Source organism: Sapajus apella, unplaced genomic scaffold (genome assembly GCF_009761245.1).
Source record: "Sapajus apella isolate SASKATOON/1434 unplaced genomic scaffold, GSC_monkey_1.0 scaffold158, whole genome shotgun sequence".
Classification (NCBI taxonomy): domain Eukaryota; kingdom Metazoa; phylum Chordata; class Mammalia; order Primates; family Cebidae; genus Sapajus; species Sapajus apella.
The window spans coordinates 614,676-636,459 of NW_022437098.1; the positions used below are offsets into that span (position 1 = coordinate 614,676).

Below are 21,784 nucleotides of genomic sequence, written 5' to 3' on the forward strand. Positions count from 1 at the left end.
TATCTCATCCATCCTCTCCAGACTGTCTCCCCGATCTCGGTTGCAGCAGGATTGCTGTGAGCCAGAGCTGCATAGGCCTTTGAATTGCAGGTCCCTGCCCAGATGGACGCTTCATCCCCGGAACTAGTTTTCTACTGGGTAGCCCTCTGGACATTCTCACCTTTCTTCTGCACCTCTAGTCCTGCATCAGAAGCAGCCAGCTCTCCTTCCCAGAGCCCTACCCGGCAGCTTGCGAACCGGCTAGTCCATGCCTCTTCACCTGTGGCGAGTGGCTCTGAAGCAGGGTACTCTCTTACCTGGGCCCCGCACTCTGGCGCAGAAGCGTCCGGCACCTGTGGCAGTCTGTAGCTGAAACCCTGCTACCTAGTTAGGATGCCAGCTTCCTTGCCCTCTGGCTTCCAGGCAAGGGCTGGATCTTAGGCAGCCTTGCAGCATGCAGCACATCCACTGCGGATCTTCCTGGGCTCCCTCAAGGGTCAGACCTGTTACTACCCAGTCTCCCTGCTGTGGGCATGCCTCCGCCTTTGCTGTTGACTCGAGGATGTGCTTCCAACCTAACGCACCTGGCTTCACACTGCGTACGCAAAGGAGAGAGGGCCCACCCGTCTAGGGTCCAGCTCTTTCGGATGACAGCAGAGTGTCTTGTGCCCTGGGGCCATCCTCTGCACTTTTGTATGATGAGATGCAGCACTGTTTCTAATTCTCTGTTGCTTGAGAAGTAATGACATTTCCCTATATCTTATGGCAGTTCCTAACACGTCTGCAGAGGTGTTAGGGAGGGGCAGTCTATTGGGATGAGTCTTATGAAATTGCCCATTTTGTGAAGTTGGAAAGGGTGACATATTACATTTTATACAGCTCAACCTAAAACTCAAGAAGGTGGAGGAATGTCTGGGCCTCCCTGTGATGTTATGTTTACCTGGTAAGCATGCCAGGGTTTTGCATGGAGGATGAGGTACAGTATCCGTGTCTATAGCAAGGAGTATTACTGTAGATGCTATTATCATTACTACTTAAGGTATTATCACTGCTGCTACTTGAGCTCACTTTAGAAACGATTGATAGGGATGGAGGGAAGGCTGTCCCCTGGAAGACCCCGGTGCGTTGGCCCTGGCCCCTGGTCTTTCCCTTTGGAACTAGAGGTTTAAAATGAGCTCTCTTCTACCTCCGTTCTTGTCTTCCCTGCTGTGAAACAGAACACCTCTGGCCAGTGGGCTTCCTTTCGTAGGTAAGAGATGTTGGGTGATCAATGGCCTCATAGTTTCATTTTCAAAATGTCATGGCGATAAAAAAAGCCGTTTGCTAATAAAAAGGGTGGGATTCATTGCCCAGTAGCATTCACATCCACGCTGTCACTGTCTAACCCACATTTCTCAGAGTAGCCACTGGCTTGGTGTCGTAGCTGAATGATGTCACTTCAAGCATCACGTAATTTTCCAGCTGGCTAGGATGGAAAAGGGGTTTATTATTGTGGCATGTTTTTCACAGCGTCTAAAGAAAATGAAGCAGACAGGGATATATGGCAGGATCGGTTCTGTTTTTACAGGTGTGTCTGAAGGATACAAGGAGCCTTTCACTTGCAATAGAAATGTGACTGTATGGCAAAAGCAAACTTTTTAAAAAAACTTTTCTCAAGAGATTTAAAATATATATGTATAATTAGTGTTGGAAATTGGCCTCGGGTACATCAAACTCAAAGGGCTAGGAGGTAGGCTACCCAGTCCCTTGTCTCAGTTCTGTTCCTACTGACAGAGCTCTGACTTCGTCTTTGCCTCTGTTTCTCGATGAAAATGACGGAGCTCCCAGGGTGCTTGCTGGTTTTTAACTTTTCATTGCAGTGTAATACAGAAAAGTACACATCTTAGCATACAGCTTGTTGGATGCAAACTGTACACATCCCTGTCACTAGCACCCTGACCAGGAAACACACATGACCAGCACCCCAGAAAACCCCTATACCCCCCCGACACACACACACAAGGACCTCTGTCTTGACTTCCAGCAGCATAGCTTTCAGCCTAGTGAGACCTGTGTCCGACTTCTGACCTGATGAACTGTAAAATAATAAACTTGTGTTGTGTTAGGTCACTTTGCTTGTGGTAATTTGTTACAGCTGTCCTAGGAAACCAGTGTACTGATGCTGCTTGCAAGAGGGAGAGCCAGGAGTTGACCCCGCCCTGTCCCCAAAGACCGAGTCCTTAAAAACCACCAGAATAGATAGTGCTGCCATTAGCTTTGTTCGGTGTTTGGTCATTGGTGAGGGTATGAAGGTAAACTGAATGTGCAGGTGCCAGCTAGTGTGTGGTTAAGTTAGGACCTAGGTAGCCAGTGTCATTGAGGTACTCTGACTTGCCCAGCCCCTGGCCCCGTGTTTGGGATGCCTCCTCCTTGGGAAGATGGATTGTGATATGTTGCTAACACTTCGGTGTGAGTTGAGTGCGTTATCTTTTCCTGAAGTATTTGCATTATAAAAGATGACCCAAGTGATGACTTTCTACGATTGATGAGAAAGAGGGCTACACTAGGGTGCCATGGCTGTCCACGTGAGGCCCAATTCCTTGTCCATCCTCCGCTGGAGAGTCAGAAAACACCAAAAAGCATCTTTCCCATGCTCCCTTACAGCTAGCAGACTAAAGAGTGGGAATCTCAACTCTGGGCTCCCTGCAAAAAGGTGCTTTTCTCATGCTGGTACAGTGCATTTCTTCCATGTTAAATATGAACATGGTGCTTGGAGGAGGTGTAGTGGTCAACCTGTGGGCACGAGGGGCAAGCACAAGGAAAGAAATGCCCAAGGGAAGGATGGAGAGTGGGAGCATAGCAAGTCCTCCAGCTCCCACTGCACTGCCAGTCACTCTGCCAGTCCCAGCAAGGTCTTGTTACTCCAGAGGTATTGTTCCAAGAAAGGAAAAACCTCTCCAGTGTGTGCCAGTCTTCATTGTATTTTCTGTTACTTGCAGCTGAATACATTCCAAACAGACCCAGGTGCCTTTCAGCTCACAAAGAAAGGTAACCACCTAGGAGTGGGGGGCATGGGCAGGCAGAATTCTTTAGAAGGAAAGGAATTCCTGGGATCCTTGTCTGCATTTTCACTACGATGAACACATGCAAGGAATGATAAGTCAAGGGAACCTTACGGAGAAATAGGATTGAGCTATAGATATCCAGTAACCCTGATGCATTCCATTTGGAGAGAAGAAATAGAGGGCCCATAATTTTAGATGAAAAGGTTACTTAATTAGGAGACTTTGGAGAGCCTTTTATTTGTTTATTTTTGTTTCTGGTGAGGTTTACTACCTCTCAGAGGGACATGCTGTTAAGTTGAATACCTCTGAGAATGACCATCTGTCACATACTTTCCAGGACCACCCTGGGAAATACGAGGCGTATTGTCTCCTTATCTCAACAAGCATGCCGTGTTTGTCTATCCACAGAGTCATAATTTGAGATTAGGAAATATGCTATTCTTAAAAACTCAATTATTTATGAATCCCAATAGCCAGGTGATGTCTTATACTTAGTGGCATTTATTGATGCAGATGAGTACTTTGAAAAATTTAGAGTCATTTACTTTGTAAGCTACCAGTAAGAAGGTCTCTGACTGGATAAAGATAACTCAGCCGTGATGTCTTTAACAAAGGTGGTGATATACATTGTGGCAGCTGAATGCCTCCTTACAGCCAAGGGAGAACAATCAGCGAATTCATTCATTTAATTCATGGATTTTCCTTCTATTTACACTTTAAACAAACATGCCAGTTGTTTGCTTAGTTAACAAGCCCTGCCTTCATTATAAGCCATTAGTGGCTAGTAATAATTGAAACTGTGTTTGGATTTCAAAAATACAATAAACCCAATTAATTTCACTGTTAGTAATATGGAATTTGTCTGATTGACTTGAGCTAGGCAGAAGTTTGTGTCTTTGCCCTATGCGTGAAAGGCTTGGTAAATCATTTTATAGCCATGGATAGGAATTTTTCATAAGAAAAACTAAATAAAACGGGTTAAATCTTAATGCTTGTAAGGGGCCAGACAGCAAATATAAATTAGTGAATGGGTTGGATAGAGCATCCTTTAAGAAACACGTGGTCTACTTTTGATGGAGACATATCAGAAATATTTCGGCCAGCTGCAGTGGCTCATGCTTGTAATCCCAGCACTTTGGGAGGCTGGGGTGGGCAGATCACGAGACCAGGAGACTGAGACCATCCTGGCCAACATGGTGAAACCCTGTCTCTACTAAAATACAAAAAATTATCTGGGCATGTTGGCTGGCACCTGTAGTCCCACCTACTCAGGAGGCTGAGACAGGAGAATCGCTTGAACCGGGAGGCGGAGGTTGCAGTGAGCCAAGATAGCGTGCCACCGCACTCCAGCCCGGATGACAGAGCAAGACTCCATCTCAAAAAAAAAACAGAAAAAAAAAAAAAAAAAAAAAAAAAAAAAGGAATATTTCATTTTTTATCTTGCTATAAGAAGGGAAGAAACCACACACATGATTACAAATTACAAGTAGGCTCAGCCAATGGCAGGGAGAGAGGAGGGAGAAGTTGGGACGACAGCAAACTGGAGAGCCCAAGCGCTGCCTGAAATGAGCAGCTCCGATTCAGCCGCAGTCACTATATGAGAATGTGGGCCTGTGATGATGGACACCCAAGCAGGCTTTGCCTGCTTCTCAGATTCCACCAGGGTGAATCCTAACAGGGACCTGATGAATTCCTATAAATGACCAGCTCCGATTCAGCCGCAGTCACTATATGAGAATGTGGGCCTGTGATGACGGATACCCAAGCAGGCTTTGCCTGCTTCTCAGATTCCACCAGGGTGAATCCTAACAGGGACCTGATGAATTCCTATCTTTGAAATGCTCTCTAATGCTTAGTATTGTTCTTAGAAAATTATAAAATATTGCCATTTGGTATTAGACGTGTGTGTGTGTGTGTGTGTGTGTGTGTGTACAGAATAAATATGTGTCCACTTCTAAAAAAGACTGTGGGCCTAGTGTGGCCAAATCTTTCAAATTTTTAATGTAATTTGAAAATCTGGACTTTGGATAAAATATTCCCATTTATAAATGTTGGCAATAAGTTTTTGCTTTTTAAGCTGATGCTATGAAGTCAACACAGTGTTGATCAGCAGCTCTCAGAGTGTGGTCTTTGGACCAGCCATGTTAGCATTACCTGGGAACGTAACAGAAATACAGGTTCCCAGGCCCCACCCAGACCTACTGAAACAAACTGTCTTGGGGTGAGGCCCGAGATCTGTTTTAACAAGCCTTTCTGGTAGGGCTGCCAGCTTTTAGCAAATATTTCATGGAACATACACAAAAACTTTTTCGTTGTCTGAAATTCAAATTTGACTGCCTGAGCTATTTCCTTATCTAGCAAGCCCTGCCTCCAGGTGCTTCTGATACACGCTGGTGTTGATCAAGCAAAACATGTATATGAGCCAGGCTGCTTGTGTTTGAATCAGCTTTGACACATAATAACTCTGGGATTTTAGGCAAGTGACATAATTTCTGTGTGGCTTGGTTTACTTACATGTAAAATAGGCATGATAATAATTTCTTCCTCTGGGGATGGTTGCTGGAATTGAATGAGTTAGCAAACATAAAGTACTTAGAACTTTGCCTGGGAGAAAATAAACAATGTATGTGTTTAGTATCATCATTATTTTATTTTTCTTTCCAGCTGTCAGGGAATACGAGAACTCATCTTCTTTCAATTCTTTTTTCCTGGATCTAGCTTTGATTTAGCAGAATTGATTCTAGTGTGGTGTTCCCCAAGGCCACTCTGTTGCTTGTTCCTACCCAGAGGTACCCTTGCTTCGAAATCTAGTTGACAGTGTGGCCGTCTGGCGGGGAACTCACACTTGCCTCCCCTACCGAGGTCCTGCTGCCTGAACTCTGTCGGCTGGCAGTGCCTCTGTTGGGCTCAGACCTCTTGTTGTACAGACCAGCCTTGCTACTTCATGTCTGCTTTCGCCAGCCCAGCCAACAGCTTCCTGACCCTGTCTTGGATTTTCGGATTCACAGAGGGCCTGACTAGGGCTTGCATTCTTGCTGTCAGTTGGGGAAACAGCGAATGCCTTCCTTACCAGTTAAATTCTGAGTACACTTTGGGAAATCCCCACAACTTTTCCAGACAAGGAACGTGGGACGATTTGAGTTGTGGACCCAAAGAGTTATTTCAAAGGAAAGCAGTCTCCGAACTGTCCTTGCCGAGTGGCTGCAAGCTGCCCCAACATGTCCCTCCGTGAAGCAGCCCACCAGGCCTCCACACCGCCACACATGACAGACTTGTGCGCGCCATGAAAACCACCAGGATGAGCTATTATGGCTCTCAGTGGTGCCATTATATTGCTGTTCTGGGAATGGAGCAAAACACATTATTTTATTAAATAAAGATTTTCCCTGTATCCCAGTGGAGGCTAATTTTATTAGCTCTTTTTATGGGAACAAACATCATCGCCCTGATTTGGGAGGATGGGGAGGTAAGGGAGTGGAATCACATTTTGTCATCTGCACGCTCCGGTGAGGCTGCCAACATGTTTTAATTGGTTACTCACTTTAATACTTACTTACTAGAAGAGTTCCCCAGATCCTGCAGAAAATACACAGCTTTCATTTCATAAGCAATTGATAGATGATTCAAAGACATGTTCAGTTACAACAAATATTTGCTCATATAGTGTGGGTATGGGTGTGTCCCTGATAACCAAAATGTATAGTCTCCAAAATGTGTAACTTAATGTATAGATAGAATCTTCAGTAACTTCAAAAGCAACTTTTTTGCTCTCATCTATGAGATTCCAGAATGTTTAAGGCAGAACATATACTATCAGATTCAGAGAGGGAAAGGAGTCCAAATCTAGTTGACAAACTGAATAAAATACTGTTTCTGCCCCTGATTCTTTAGCTTTAAAGCCTGAGAGTTTCACATGCAGCTTTTTGGATGACCATAACCACCAGAACCAGCCCCTGCCCCCAACCCCAGGCTGAGGCAGAGCAGCCGAGGCAGGCGTTGCCGGCTCCTGAGAGTCAGGCCGCAGTGCCACCCTGTTCTATGTGCAGGACCGAGGTCTCCACAGCGCTCTCTTGGGATGTGTCTCCGGGGGTCAGAAGCGATATGTCCACTGCTCCGATGGTCGGTAGCTGAGCCCGCTGTATGGTCTGCAGAGCTGCCACTGAGCCAGAGGTGGTCTCTGTGTTTGTAGAGTCAACATGGTCTTCATGTTTTGCTGTTGCTGTGCTGTTGTTTTTTCCACTAGCAATAGGCCACAGCTAACGCTGAACAATGAATGCCTTCCTCACCAATTGAATTCTAAGTACACTTGAATAAATTCAGTGGTGAAGCTGGCCACAATGTTTTGTGTCCCCGCCTCCGCTTTCGCCCTCATGCCGCTCTCCTCCTCAGTGTCGTCTGTGCTCTGCTTTGGAGCCTTCCCTGCCCTCCATGAGCACCCACCATGAACCCTGAAAGGATCCAGGTATCCATCATTTACATGTCCGTATGACAGGAAACTGGAAGCCTCCTCTTAAGAGCACTTAGAATTTTTTTTTTTTTTTTTTTTTTTGAGTCGGAGTTTCGCTCTTGTTACCCAGGCTGGAGTGCAATGGCGCGATCTCGGCTCACCGCAACCTCCGCCTCCTGGGTTCAGGCAATTCTCCTGCCTCAGCCTCCTGAGTAGCTGGGACTACAGGCATGCGCCACCATGCCCAGCTAATGTTTTGTAGTTTTAGTAGAGATGGGGTTTCACCATGTTGGCCAGGATGGTCTCGATCTCTTGACCTCGTGATCCACCCGCCTCGGCCTCCCTTAAGTGCTGGGATTACAGGCGTGAGCCACCGTGCCTGGCCAAGAGCACTTAGCATTTAAACCAGATTGTAAAGCCGGAGCTCCTAGCCTTGGCACAGTGTTTGCAAACGTTTGCTTCCCTGACATAGCTGCCCACTCCCTGTAGTGTCACTGCCACGTCCCTAACCTCAATTTCTCCCTCCTTCATCTCGTTAGCCGCCTCCCCAGCTTGTCTTCTGCATCCTTCCTTTGTTGTCTGTCCTTCCTACTTTCTCTGTTGCCGTTTGTCCCCCGTATTTGCTTCCCTTAGCCTGTCGGCCTCTTCTCTAATGCACTTCCTTCTTCTATTCTTTCCTCATCTTTCTGCTTCCTTCATCTCCATCTTCATTTCCTCCTCTGCTCCCCACCCACTTTCTCTGCTGCTTTCCTTGCCTGCTGCCCTCATCTTTTACATCTGTTTCCCCATCTCATTCTCTACAGCCCTAATGTTGTTATCTTCTTCTCTCCGGTAGCCCTTTGAATTTGTGACTTGCTTTAAACCATGTCTTCTTGAAAAGAATACCAGGCTTTAGCAAAAGCAGGTGAGCGGTTGCAAGGTGGAGACCAGGGAGAGGTGTTGCCCTCCTGGGGACAGACCTAAGCGCCTCTGTAAGGGCTTTTCTAATGCATGCCCCTGCGGCCCACTGGGGACTCCCAGTGTAGGGCGCAGTTATGAGGAACTAGGCACTGCTCTTCAGGAGCATCAGCAATGGAATAGTAATGCCCCCCTTTGGCCTCTGTACCCTTCTTTTCCTAACTTTCTCTCACCAGGAAGAGGCCTGCTCACTGTGGGCCAGTCCTGGCTGTGATGTAGATTGAGGAAACAGAAGTCTCAGGACGTGGCTGATAGTGTCCTGTTGGTGCCTCCTGAAGACAGAACTCCTGGGAGAGTAATGATCACTAAGCTCGTGGGCTTGAGCTGGCACAGAGGAACTGGAGCCCAGAAGCCACGGGTCTAAACCCAGTGACCCCGGGCAGAGTGGGGCAGAGTGGGGCAGGGTGAGGCTTTAGAGTCAAGACTGTGACCTCCAGTCCTGGCTCCATTGCTTCCCAGCTGTGTGACCTTGGGCTGGTCAGTCTGCCTCTCTGTACCCTACTTTCTTCATGTGTAAAATGAGATAATAAAATCTAATAATAACTTCCCGAGGTTGTGGCGTAGAGCGATGAGATGGCATGCGTAAAATACAGTGCCTGGCACGTGGCAAGCACTCAGCAGCGAGTCTTTAGAAGGAGGAGATACAAGAATTCTTCCAGGTACAAGAATCACGAATGTGGCCCTGGGGCTTTCCACAGTCTCTCTGCCTTAGTCACATTTGAGTCAACATTCATTCAGGCAAACGAATGGATGTTTTATCATCTACTTTTTTTCAGAATTTTTTTTTTTAAGACGGAGTTTCACTCTTGTTACCCAGGCTGGAATGCAATGGTGCAATCTCAGCTCACCACAACCTCCGCCTCCTGGGTTCAAGCAATTCTCCTGCCTCAGCCTCCCGAGTAGCTGGGACTACAGGCATGCACCACCATGCCCAGCTAATTCTTGTATTTTTTTTTTTTTTTTTTTTTTTGAGACAGAGTTTCACTCATGTTACCCAGGCTGGAGTGCAATGGCGCGATCTCAGCTCACCGCAACCTCTGCCTCCTGGGTTCAGGCAATTCTCCTGCCTCAGCCTCCTGAGTAGCTGGGATTACAGGCACGCACCACCATGCCCAGCTAATTTTTTGTATTTTTAGTAGAGACGGGGTTTCACCATGTTGACCAGGATGGTCTCGATCTCTTGACCTCGTGATCCACCTGCCTCAGCCTCCCAAGGTGCTGGGATTGTAGGCGTGAGCCACCGCGCCTGGCCCAGGATACTTAAGTAAATGCTTCTACTAACATTAGGTTTTTCTTTCAAACCCAGATCTCTATACACATTGATCAGATGTAGCAAGTTTTCGGAACTGGCTTCCACTTCAGGCGACTGAAGATCCTATATCCCCAAAAGACTATCCCATCATCTCCTCCTGTTTAAATATTACACACTGCAGTCGGGTGGGTGCCAGATGAGAAAAGCAGATGACGTCGAGTCCCTCCCCGGCAGTCGAGGAAGGAGGGTCCCGCCTGCCTGTCTGGCCCCTCTCCCCCTTTGCCTTCAGGACTACAGAAGCATCCCCTACATTAGACTGCATTCAGGAGAGGGGGACTAAGGAATTTCATTTAGAAGAAGGGGCAGGGGCTGAGGGTTCGGTCTGTAAATGCATTGGTGAGAGTGTTGACATACATCACTTCACACCTGATGGAGGAAAGAGAAGACAGGCTATGAACCAAAGAGGGGTGTACGACAGTTGTCCCTCCTGAAAGGGATGTCCCCAGGCTACTATGAGTCTATGTTTCAGTTGTCTAGTTTAAATTAGCAAGTAATCAAGTCACACAAGCAGAAGCTGTTGCGCATGATTGTAAGACCCTTAAAACAATCCTGCTGGACCTTAGAGGGAAACAAGCCTGGTTCCCCCCTCCCTGGGGTCTTCCATCATCTCTATCAGGGGATATTGGGCTGCACATACTGTTGAAATTGTGAGAAGCGTGTGAATCTGTGTGAACAGTAAACTTGCAGCCAGATGTGGTGGCTCATACCTGTAATCCCAGCACTGTGGGAGGCCAAGGCGGGCAGGTCACCTGAGGTCGGGAGTTCCAGACCAGCCTGACCAACATGGAGAAACCCATCTCTACTAAAAAATACAAATAAGCTGGGTGTGGTGGTGCATGCCTATAATCCCAGCTACTCGGGAGACTGAGGCAGGAGAATCGCTTGAACCCGGGAGGAGGAGTTTGCGGTGAGCTGAGATTGCAATGGCACTCCAGCCTGGGCACAAGAGTGAAATTCCATCTCAAAAAAGAAAAGAAAAGAAAAGTAAACTTGCTCTCTGTGAGGGGAGTTGGGGTCTGCTCCCGTAAAATGGGAGGGTGGCCTGGAGGCTCTTCTTGTCCTTAATCGTAAGCAATTTCCTGTCCTCTGGGTTCTACCCCTGCACCCTGCTGGGACCTGCTGTGGCAGCAGCATCTACTGGGGGCCTCTGAGTGCTGGGTCGCTGCCTCCATAGCAAGATGGGCCATGCTGGTCAGGGCTCCATGGAAAAAGCAGAAATAAATCAAACTGCAGCTCCTACTTAAGATCTGATGAAATTCTCCATTTCCACTCCAAATTGAATTCCTCCTGAAGGATGGGAGCAGCTCCTGGGAGTAATGAAGACCCTCCTTCCTCCTCTGCTAGAAACATGTTTTAGATTACCAGATGCAGCCTTCTAATCTGGGTGGGTAGGTACCATTCAGGAACAGCCTTGAGAAGCTGTTTTCAGACCAGACATGATATTTTTAATCTCGAGGGGCAAGGCAGCAGACATGCAATACGCTTGGCCTCTGCAGGGGGAGGCGGCCCCAGAGGTGGTGGTCTCCTGGGGAGGAATGACAACACGGGGATTATGGCTGCAAGCCACCGCCTGCCTGCCACCTCCTCCTCCTCCACCACTTGGAGCCAAAAAGAATTTATGGTGGGGAGTCGAAGCAAGAGGGCTTGTGCTTTTTGAGATTTGAAATATCACTTCCTACCCATCTCTTATTTGGGAAAAATAATAAACTATGATTTCAAAAAAAAACATGAAAGAAACGTTTTTAGGTTGAAGATATCATTGAAGTGATTATCTTCCAGTCTCTGTAATGGTGATGAATCGACAGTCTGGCATGTGTAGAGGCAGTTGACACAGACCCTTTCAGGGGAAAAAAAAGAAACAGCTTTCCAGTGCGCCTTGTCAGGGGGAAGACTGATCGCCGGCAGGCTGGCTCAGACCGTGAGGACAGTCCTGAGAGTGGGGGATGAGGGGGAGCCGGGCTGGCCCCGTGGACCCAGGCTGATGTAGGAGCGCAGCATCCTACAGGTCCATCCTGTTTTGAAGGTGGACATGAGGTAGATTATCTGTTGGAAAACAAATACTTAGTATTTTTCCTTGAAGTGAGCTAATTCCTTGAAGTGAGCTAAAGAGAATGAACTAGACCTTTCTTCACTCACTGTTGAAGAAAAGCAGTCTAAGAAAAAGATGAGGTTAAAAAAGTCTACTTAACATGAGAAATTCAGACATTTAGGGTCTAAGGGAGGGAAGGAAATTCTCCTTGAAAGAGCATGCTGTTGGTCCTTTTATGTGAGAATTTTGTCAACAGCCTTTGAGAAAGTTTATCAAAACCTTACTCTATGTTTTTGGTTTAGTTTTAAAAAGAAGCCATTTCCTTCAAAGGGAAATAGCCCCAAAGTATCCAATAAGTCAAACTCAACCTGAGAGGGCCAGACAGGCCCCGGAGGCTTTCCATTCGGTTTCCCAGCAGGAAATCTGCTTTTCAGGGAGAAGGTCATGTTTTCTGCACAGAGTGCCGTCATTTACACGGTTAAGATGCCCTTCTTTCTGAATCACGAGGATGTTCAGGCTTGGCCTCCCTCAGAGGACAGTAGGAAGTACTTTATCCCCGGCTCAGAAGAAAGGATGGAGGAGGGGAAGGGGAAGTATAGGTGGAATTCTGGCAATACTGAGCCCTGTCCCAAACACAGCAAGATGCAATGAGGCCAGGGAGGTGTCTCCAGAACACTGGAGGGTGGGGAAGGAGTCTGGGGCAGACGACAAGGACTCCTCAAGCGGAAAAAATGAAAGGGTGGGAGAAAGAAGTGCCACCCCCCACATGGCTGCTATTGTGCATTCCTTCAGGCCCTCACAGGCTTTTCTGTCTGCATAAATGGGCCCCCGGCGAGGCTTCCACACTGGGACAGACAGCAGGCAGGTCCCCAGACACTGGAGGCTTTTTCTTCATGAATAGTCTCAGCGATTTCGCAGCCATTTGCTTGTGGAAGTGTCCTGGCCGGAGTCCGCCCTCCAGTCTCTGTAAGGACCGGCACGTCTGTCTCTCTGGCTGCAGACCCTGCCCATGCAAGCTTGTCCTCGAGCCTGTTTATAAGGCCTGAAGTTCCTTCTGTTTTGTTTTAGCCCAAAGGGTGAACGGCTGCCAGCAGTATGTCTGGAATGTTATTTACTTGGTACATTTCTGTGGCTTTTCTTTGTAGCATTGCTCATGCCAGAGCCATTGAAAACGCCAGGTTGCACGGCTTGTCTTCACGGGGTGACTTTCTCAGTTAGGGGAGTTTGGTTCCTGTGTCTCCCAGTTCCTTCCTTCCTTGTCCTTTTTTTTCCCCCTGAGTTAGTGCTCTGAACAATACTGTTGGTGCCTGTTGCATTGCACCACTTTGTCCTGAGTGCCCCAACTCCGCTTATAATTTCTGGGGTTTCTAGTGCCCTCTGCGGAGCACCTGGCAGACGCTTCTTCATTTGCATGCCTGCCCTGTTATTACTTCACATGAAAGCTGTCTGTTTTGGCAGACATGACTACCACGATTGCAGTTGAGCTCTCTGAGCTGAATGGGTGATGTTGTGTAAGGGAACTCTGGGTGGGGTTTTCTCTAATGGGGACTGTGGGAGTGGAAGAGAAACCTGCGAGCATCTTGGCTTGTGCTGAGCCGACATGATGGCAAACAAATGACTTTTGAAAGGAGGAACCCGTGTGTACAGTTTCCTAATTTGGAAGGTTTCACAACTGTTTTTGTTCAACTGATGGAGGGGAGATTTTTTTAAGAGCAAATTCTTCGTTAGGAAGACTGTAAACAAGTCCTGGAAAAGATAATTGCTTGAAGGGGGAGGCATGGAAGGTATTTGATGGGTCTTTTCTTTCGTCAGCTCCTCTGCTTCCCATTTCATCTGTGCAGTTTTAATGGTGGTATTTTGGGTTTTAACACAGGTATGGAAAATGAGATTAGATAAATCTTCCTGTCTGGTGCCAGTCCTGGGGCCGTTTGCACACCTGGGTGGGTTGACTCCCTGCCTTCTTTCTCTCTCTCAGCACGATTTTGTTCTGTCATGTGGGTCCATAAGCACCTGCAGATACGATGGAAAGCTTGGCATTACACGGGCTCGCCCTTTATTCGGGCCTCCTGGAAACCTCACCCATCCCCGGCACCTGCTCGTTTGTTAACATCATAGCCAGCTCTCATGTGGAATGGAAACATTTTTGCTCCGTTCTTCTTGTTTTTTTCTGTCCTTCTGCATGACTTCTCAATTTGTTTGTAAGCTGCTCAGATGTTTGGCTGAAGGGTCTTCTTTGATCACGCTCCCGACAGCATGTGGGCTTCACACGGTCACACCTGCTCTTCTTTTAGAGAGTCCAGATTTCAGAGCAAATGCTTCCATTGCCTTGTAATTTTTTTCTGAGTGTAAAACTTTGGTGCAGGTTACTCATTACAGGTAATAGCCGTTTGATGACGGAGACAACTGCTTGGCAGAAACGGCCACCTGGACTGTAGCCACAAACATAAACTGCCACTTTATTTATGTCTGAAAGCATCTGAGCCGCAAGCCTATCAGTCATGATCTGGCTTGCACACGATAATAACAGGCTCACCAGGCTAGGCACGCTGCCCCATGGGGTGGCCACGAGGACAGGCTCTAACAAGACACTGTGCATTTTCTCCCCCATTATCCACAGCCCACACATCATGTTCCTCTCTCAGAGCATCTTGACAGGAAGGAGCCATCTCTGTGGGACCCGCCTCTGCCATGAAATTGCCCACGCCTGGTTTGGCCTAGCCATCGGGGCCCGCGACTGGACGGAGGAGTGGCTGAGTGAAGGCTTCGCCACTCACTTGGAGGATGTGTTTTGGGCTGCGGCACAGCAGGTGGGTTAAAGTGACCCTAAGCATTTCACTATCCAGAGTCAAATTCTGTTTCTAGGCATTCATTCATTCAGCACCTATGGACTGAGGGCCTACTATGCAGGAGACACAGATTTTGCTGGGGAGATGGCTGCATAAACAAGAGAGGGAAGCCCTTTCTCCCCACAGGATTTACAGTCTAGAGATGGGAGAGAGAGCAGACAAACAAGTGAATCAGAAATGGGTCAAGTGGTGGAGTACCATGAAGAAAAATGAGCCCCATAGAGGGGCAGTGGATTCTATTTTAGAAGGTAGCAAGAGAAGGCCTCTCTGATGAAGGAGATATTTGAGCAGAGGTGTGAAGAAAAGGTCATGCTATGGCATACTCAAGCACTTCTTTGTGGTTGTAATTGTGGTGATGCGTGTGTGTGCATTGTGTATGTGTGTGTGCATGTTTGAAATAAAGAGAGCAAAACATAAATCCAGAGTCATCTCAGATGTCTGCTCGTAAGTAATGAATGAAGAACGAAGCAGGGGTGGTATAGATTAGGGAATGGTGAGGACTATGGCAAACTGACTGCTGCTACTCAGCTCTAACCCATTGTCATGGTGAAGGGAGGAGGGCCCAATATAACCTATGCTATTAGCTTTTTTTTTTTTTTTTTTTGGAGACGGAGTTTCGCTCTTGTTACCCAGGCTGGAGTGCAATGGCGCGATCTCGGCTCACCGCAACCTCTGCCTCCTGGGTTCAGGCAATTCTCCTGCCCCAGCCTCCTGAGTAGCTGGGATTACAGGCACGCGCCACCATGCCCAGCTGATTTTTTGTATTTTTAGTAGAGACGGGGTTTCACCATGTTGACCAGGATGGTCTCGATCTCTTGACCTCGTGATCCATCCACCTCGGCCTCCCAAAGTGCTGGGATTACAGGCGACTATTAGCTTTTTAAGGTAATTTATAAATCTGGATTTTTATGTGAAGTTTACTAATTATTAAAAAATACCACGCGAGACAACCATACCCAGAAGCCAGAGATGGTGCACATGCCACCAGTTTGCAACTTCTATCTTAAAACATTGGCCGCCAGCTCTTTTTTTTTTTTGAGACGGAGTTTTGCACTTGTCACCCAGGCTGGAGTGCAGTGGCATGATCTCGGCTCAGTGCAACCTCCGCCTCCTGGGTTCAAGCTATTCTCCTGCCTCAGTCTCCTGAGTAGCTGGGATTACAGGCATGCGCAACCACGCGTGGCTAATTTTTTTGTATTTTTGGTAGAGATGGGGTTTCTTCATGTTGGTCAGGCTGGTCTTGGACACCCGACCTCAGGTGATCCACCCCCCTGGGCCTCCCAGAGTGCTAGAATTACCAGTGTGAGCCACCGTGCCCGGCCTGGCCACCAGTTCTAATGAGGATAAGGAGCAACTAAACTGCTCTGTGCTCACTTTCAAGCTCCTAATATTTGGGTCACTTTTTTTCCTCTGTCATCTCTGCCGCTTAGACACTGGACTGTTTGGTATTTTCCAGAATTCCCAAGTTTGTGTATACCTGCATGATTTTGTTCAAGGTCCTTTGTTGAAATCTTACTTAATTTTCGCTAGGCAGCTGGAGGTCACCATCTCTAGATAGCCCAGACTGATGACCCGACTCACAGTTCAGCACTAGCCACCTATACACTGTGGGTTCTCACAGTACTTGGTGCTTACCTGTTTCCTCATTTTTTTTTTTTCCTTTTCCTTCTATGTCATTTCCTTGTCCTCACATCTGGACTATGACTGCTATTTATACTGGAGCTGGGTTTTGCTTTTCACACCCTGGCCGTGGACCCAGCAGTGTGCACATCAGTGTCTCCTGCCACACGGAGTCCTTTGAGGAGAGGCCACATGGTAGACACAGGAAAGGTGCCAGGCTCTGAGTCAGACAGACTGCCAGTCCCGGCCCTGCCGTTTACCGGCTCTGCGAGTATAGGTAGGTTAGGTCGCCTCCCCAGGCCTCTGTTTCCCTATTTGTAGAATGGATACAACAATGCTGAGGCTTGCAGGGTGAATGGGATCAGGTGTGAATGAGCTTAGCACAGCGCCTGACATGTGGAGAGTGTGCAAGAAATCTCTGTTCCCTTCCTCTTTATGTTTCCCTCTGCCTTGTACACAGACACTCAGCAGGGGGTGCCTCTATCGCCGTCTCTTCCCTGGAGTGCATCCCTTCTGAGACTATCAAGTTTGCGCTGGTCCTGGCAATTGTAGTGCATTTCAGGCGTCTGGTCATGACACCTCTTTCTTTTATCTCCTGCCTCCCCCAAAGAGTGCCCCTCCTTGACCCTTTTCTTTGCCTAGGTTTCTAGGAGGCCACTCCTTAGTCTGCTGGCTTGATCCTGCCTCTTGACTGATAAGTTTGCTAAAAGAAGTGAATACCAAATATCCTGAGTTCCCAGGTAGGGGAGGACAGGTCTGGGTGGGTCCAGAAAGCCTTTGTGGAGGTGGTGGTTTGGCTGTGAGCCTAAAGGGACAGCAGGAGCTAGGCTTTCTCTGTCACTCCTTTCCTTTAACATGTTAAGGGTCAGCCCCCTCATCATCCTTGGAAGTGTGTTCAGTAAATCTTTGAGATGCAAAAACATGAACACCCCTGAGGCAAAATGGTCATTTTAGATTCCAGCACAAAGTTTGAGACATTTCCAGAGCACGTCTGCCAGGGAGACCTCTCCCTTGAAGGGTGAGACTGAGGCTGTTGCTGGCCCTGGCGAGTGCCTGCCTCAGACCTTCTAGGGAGTAGGGGAGTGCCCTGTGGGGCAGGGGTGGGTATGCCACCTCCTGGGCTGCTCCTGGCCAGCAGGCCCCATGAGGGTGGCGGCGGTCACCGGGGTCACTTTGCCGCCTGGTAGACTGCGCTCTGCAGCACTGAGTGATAGGAGCCAGGGGTGGGGCGTGGTGGGGCGGTGGGCGGCATGTGAAATCCCAAGAAGGACATGGAGACTACCATCCACTCAGAGAGGCACCACAGGGATTCATGAATCGAGTCAGTCGCAAGGTTGGATGGTATAACTTGTCATCAACCTAGAGAAAGTCTAAATGCCTTCACAGACATATTAGTCTACTTGGACTGCCATAATAAATACCAGAGACTGGGAGGCTTAAACAACAGACATTTATTTCTCACAGTTCTGGAGGCTGGAAGTCCAAGACCAAGGTGCCAACAGGGTTGGTTTCTGCTGAGGGCCCTCTGTCTTCCTGGCTTGTAGACAGTCACCGGCTACTTTTTCTCTGTGTTCTCACATGGCCCCTCCTCTGTGCTTGCGGACAGAAAGACATCTGTTGCCTCTCCCTCTTCTTATATGAACACCAGCCCTATAGGATTAGGGCCCAACTCATGACTTATTTAACCTTAATGACCTCCTTGAAGGCCCTATCTCCAAATACAGACACACCAGGGTCAGGCCTTCAAGACGTCTATTTTGCGGAGACATAGTTTTGTCCATAACAGCAGGCACATGGGGTCTGAGGATCGAGTGGCCTCGGCCAGCTTCCCTGGCCCTCGCTCCCTCCCGGAATGATAGTCTGCTCTGGGCTTGACCACGTCCCTTGCCTTCTCTAAGCACGTCACACATCTGCCTGGCCCCATGTGCCTTGCAAATGCTTTCTCTCTTCCTGAAATTCCTCCTCCCCAGCCGACTCCTGCTTCCCTGAGGACCAGCACTGTCACCACCACCTCCTCAGGAAGCCCTAGTGGGCAAAGGGGCATCTAGGTTCTTCCTTCATCTCTCCCATCACCTGCTCTCTGATGTTAGTATTCCTCCCCCATCTCTCCCTCCGTTGGCTGCTCTCCCAGGCCCTGTCTGCAACATCCCCAGGGCCAGGCAGAGACTCAGTAAATATCTGTTGAATGAGTTATAAGGAACCTTTGATTTCCAGAAACACCCGTGAATAGATGTCTCCCTCCCCAGTGGGTGCTGTGCTGCTCTCCCTCACAGAGGTCTGGGCCATGTGGCTTGGTGAGCACACCGTGGGACAGCAGCTGGTTCTGACTCAGTAGGGCAGAGTGTGACGGCCTCCCCTCCCCTAGAGTGAGTCCAGGCAGCACGTCTTCTAGTGACGTGCACACAGAATCATCTGGGCTGCATTAGCAGGCCCCACTGGAAACAGTCCTTAACAAAATTGAGGGCTGCCGAAAATCGCAGGTGAGCGGTGGGGCCTTCCCCACCCTGTGCAGAAAGACAAAGCAGGAAAAAAGGACTGGATGAGATCAAAGTGGAAATGGCCCAAGGGAAGCCCACTGTCTCCAGACCAGGTGTGTGTCAGGGGGATAAGTGGGTTCCAGAGCAAGGCGACCTCCGCCAAACAGCAGGCCCAGCTCCACCACCAGCAGCACAAGCGAGCCTGCACGGTGGATTTTTTGTTTTAGGCACTGGGCTCTGGCGGCCCTTAGGTTTCTGATGGGAGCAAGGTGAGAGCAGGGCAGGCTATGTCATCCCCACTGAAACAAAGCGAGCCATTTCACCAGGACCACAACGGTGACTGTGTTTTGTGCACATGTGTGTCTGCGTCTGTGGCTAAGCAGCTGGACCCCCGTGAGGCCCGGGAGCAACAGGAGCTGAGGGCTTGCCTGCGCTGGCGTCGCCTCCAGGACGAGATGCGGTGCTCCCCGGAGGAGATGCAGGTGTTAAGGTGAGGCTCCATCCCTTCCTCTTTCCTTCAAGTCACCTCCCGGCCAACTGACTACATCTGCTGTGTTTCCTTTTTAAATCAAGTTGGGGTGTGCTCCTTCTCCCCCCTGATGTGATGGTTATGTTCTAAGTCTTTCAGAGTGTGCATTTTGATTTGCCTTCTGACATTTTTCTGGTGACTCTGTTTGGGAAAAAACTAGCATGGGGCCATTTCCGGGGTCAGGTCCTTCATTTGAAGTCCTAATAGTCACTTCATGTGGTGGCTGTGGACGTGGTGAGACTTGGGGTTTGGCAGCCTGGCAGACAGTAACCCTACAAAGCCAAAGGGGGAAAAATCTTTAGGAAAATATTGATTTCTAAGTGTTTAGTGGTCACAGATGTGTGTGTCAATGGGGCTTTTGTTTCCACTGTAGCCCAGCAGGAAGCCTGTGCTGCTCTCCCCTGCAGCAGGATTCCACAGCCGGCTCCTGAATTTTGTTTGTAGACTGTGGCTTGTGGCGTGTGCAAGATTATTTCCTGCCATTATTTCGTGCCATTTTCCATGTTTGTGCCTCTCTGCTTTGCTCCTTTTCTTTGCCAAAGGGTTATCTGAAAGCTGGTGCCTAGGCTGTGGGAGCACTGTGGTCGCATGGCAATAGAAGCCTCCATCCACCCCTTCTTGACTAGACTCAGGTGCTTGAAACCTGCCATCCAACAGGTGGGGAGGGACAGCCATCCAGGAACTGCCTCTCTCCTCGCCCGTTCTTAGATGGCTACCCAGAAGGCCCCTCAACCTTCCTGGGCAGAGGCCCGCCTTGGATGGATCTGCTGTTGTGGTTTGTTTTTAAACGAGCACCCCCACTCCGCCTGACTGAAGGCTAATGTAAATGCACCCCAGGGAGGGAGCTGGCTGGGGCTTTTGTGCAGCACAGCAGAATGTCAGGTGTGGCAGGCTGCACCCTTCCCACGGCAAAGTTCCCTGTGCTTGCACGCTAAGGCGGCCTCCCAAGTTGACTCATCCATTGTTTCGGAAAGGCAGATCTAGCAGAGGGAAGTGCAGCGGGCCAGGAGCCAGGAGACCTGTGTTCCCGCCCCAAAGCCGCTGTTCCTGCGTCTGTTCCCTAGACCAATGCTGACTGAGCCAGGCAGGACAGCTACCCCTATGGCCAATGTGGACATGGCCCTGCTGTCAAGGAGCTTCCACTTAGCAGGGACACGGCCGCATGTACCGGCCGGTCACAGGTGGTTCGCAGCGTTGTGAGCAGACCACTCAGTGCTGTCCATGCTAACTGGAGGGCAGCAAGTAAGGAGGTGGGGGAATTTCTCTCTGAACATGACCTGCCTTGTCCATAGCCTGCCTGAGGCAGGAAAGGCCTTAGTGTGCCTTGAGGACAGAAAGAAGGGCAGTGTGGCTGGAAAGAGGGCCGAGGGCAGGGCCAAGAGAGGTAGGCAGAAGCCAGGTCACACGAACCTTTCTCCAAGTTTTGCAGAAGCTGCTCCAGGACCTTCAGCAGGAAGGTGGCATGATCTGCCTAGTGTGTACAGTGCTGCTCTGCTGCTATGTGGAGAGCACGGCAGGCAGCTGACAGAAAGCCAGGAGGACGGCTGGAGTGTTGCAGTGGTCCACACAAGAGGCCCTGGGGAGGCAGTGACAGATGCAAGAAGCAGATCTTTTTTTTTTTTTTTTTTGAGATGGAGTTTTGCTCTTGTTACCCAGGCTGGAGTGCAGTGGCACAATCTCGGCTCACTGCAACCTCCGCCTCCTGGGTTCAAGCAATTCTCCTGCCTCAGCCTCCGGAGTAGCTGGGATTATAGGCACGCATCACCACACCCAGCTAGTTTTTTTGTATTTTTAGTAGAGACAGGGTTTCACCATGTTGACCAGGATGGTCTCGATCTCTTGACCTCGTGATCCACCCGCCTTGGCCTCCCAAAGTGCTGGGATTACAGGCGTGAGCCACCACGCCCGGACACCAGAAGCAGATCTATTTGAGATGTGTTTTGGCCATGGAACTGGCAGGTCTTTGGATGATTGAATGTGGAGCAGAGGAAAATGAGTGTGTCCAGAATGACTTTGAGGTTTTTGAGTCGAGCAGTTGGGTAAATGGTGATCCCATTTATGTGATGGTAAAGACATGGGGAGGAGCTTGGAAGGAAAATAACGTTTCCAGCTTTGCATGTGTTGTTTGTGGTGACCAGCAGATATTTAATATTATGAACTTTGGAGACTGCAAGTCAGGAGCTCATTGGAGAGACTGGGACATTCAGCCTATAAAACCCTTTAAATCATGAACACAGTGAAATCCCCAGGGAGAGGGGAAAGTGAGAGAAGAGGTCAGGAGGAAGAAGGGGAGCCAACAAAGAATTCTGGGGAAACCATCATGTGTTTCCCCAGAGAAAACCAGGGCACCAGGGCCATGGAAGCCAGAAAAGAAGCCAAGGGAAGCAGGTGGGAGTAGCTGGTGTTGGATGCTGCCTGGGGGGTGAAGAGGGGTGAAAGAAAGAGAAGTGGGACTACCTGGCTGGTGGAAAAGGAAGCCAGGCCCAAGTGGACAGAGCCAGTGAGTATAGCCAGTGAGGGGTTGTGCTGCCTCAGGAAGCAGGA

General features: G+C 48.9%; 1 protein-coding gene across 19 annotated transcripts in view; it reads left to right on the forward strand.

The window, feature by feature from the left end:
* AOPEP (aminopeptidase O (putative)) overlaps positions 1-21,784 on the forward strand; it is a 377,149-nt gene that overhangs the window by 198,192 nt on the left and 157,173 nt on the right. For 16 of the 19 annotated variants that reach the window (XR_004264993.1, XR_004264994.1, XR_004264996.1 and 13 more), the window contains exons 6-7: positions 14,386-14,575; positions 19,095-19,201. The exons of the other annotated variants lie outside the window; for them this stretch is intronic. Coding sequence is in view for 13 of the 16 variants with exons in the window: in XM_032266392.1 (XP_032122283.1) it covers positions 14,386-14,575; positions 19,095-19,201 (297 nt within the window). In the remaining 3 variants the exon portion in view is untranslated. The remainder of the gene's footprint in view (positions 1-14,385; positions 14,576-19,094; positions 19,202-21,784) is intronic. 19 annotated transcript variants of the gene reach the window in all.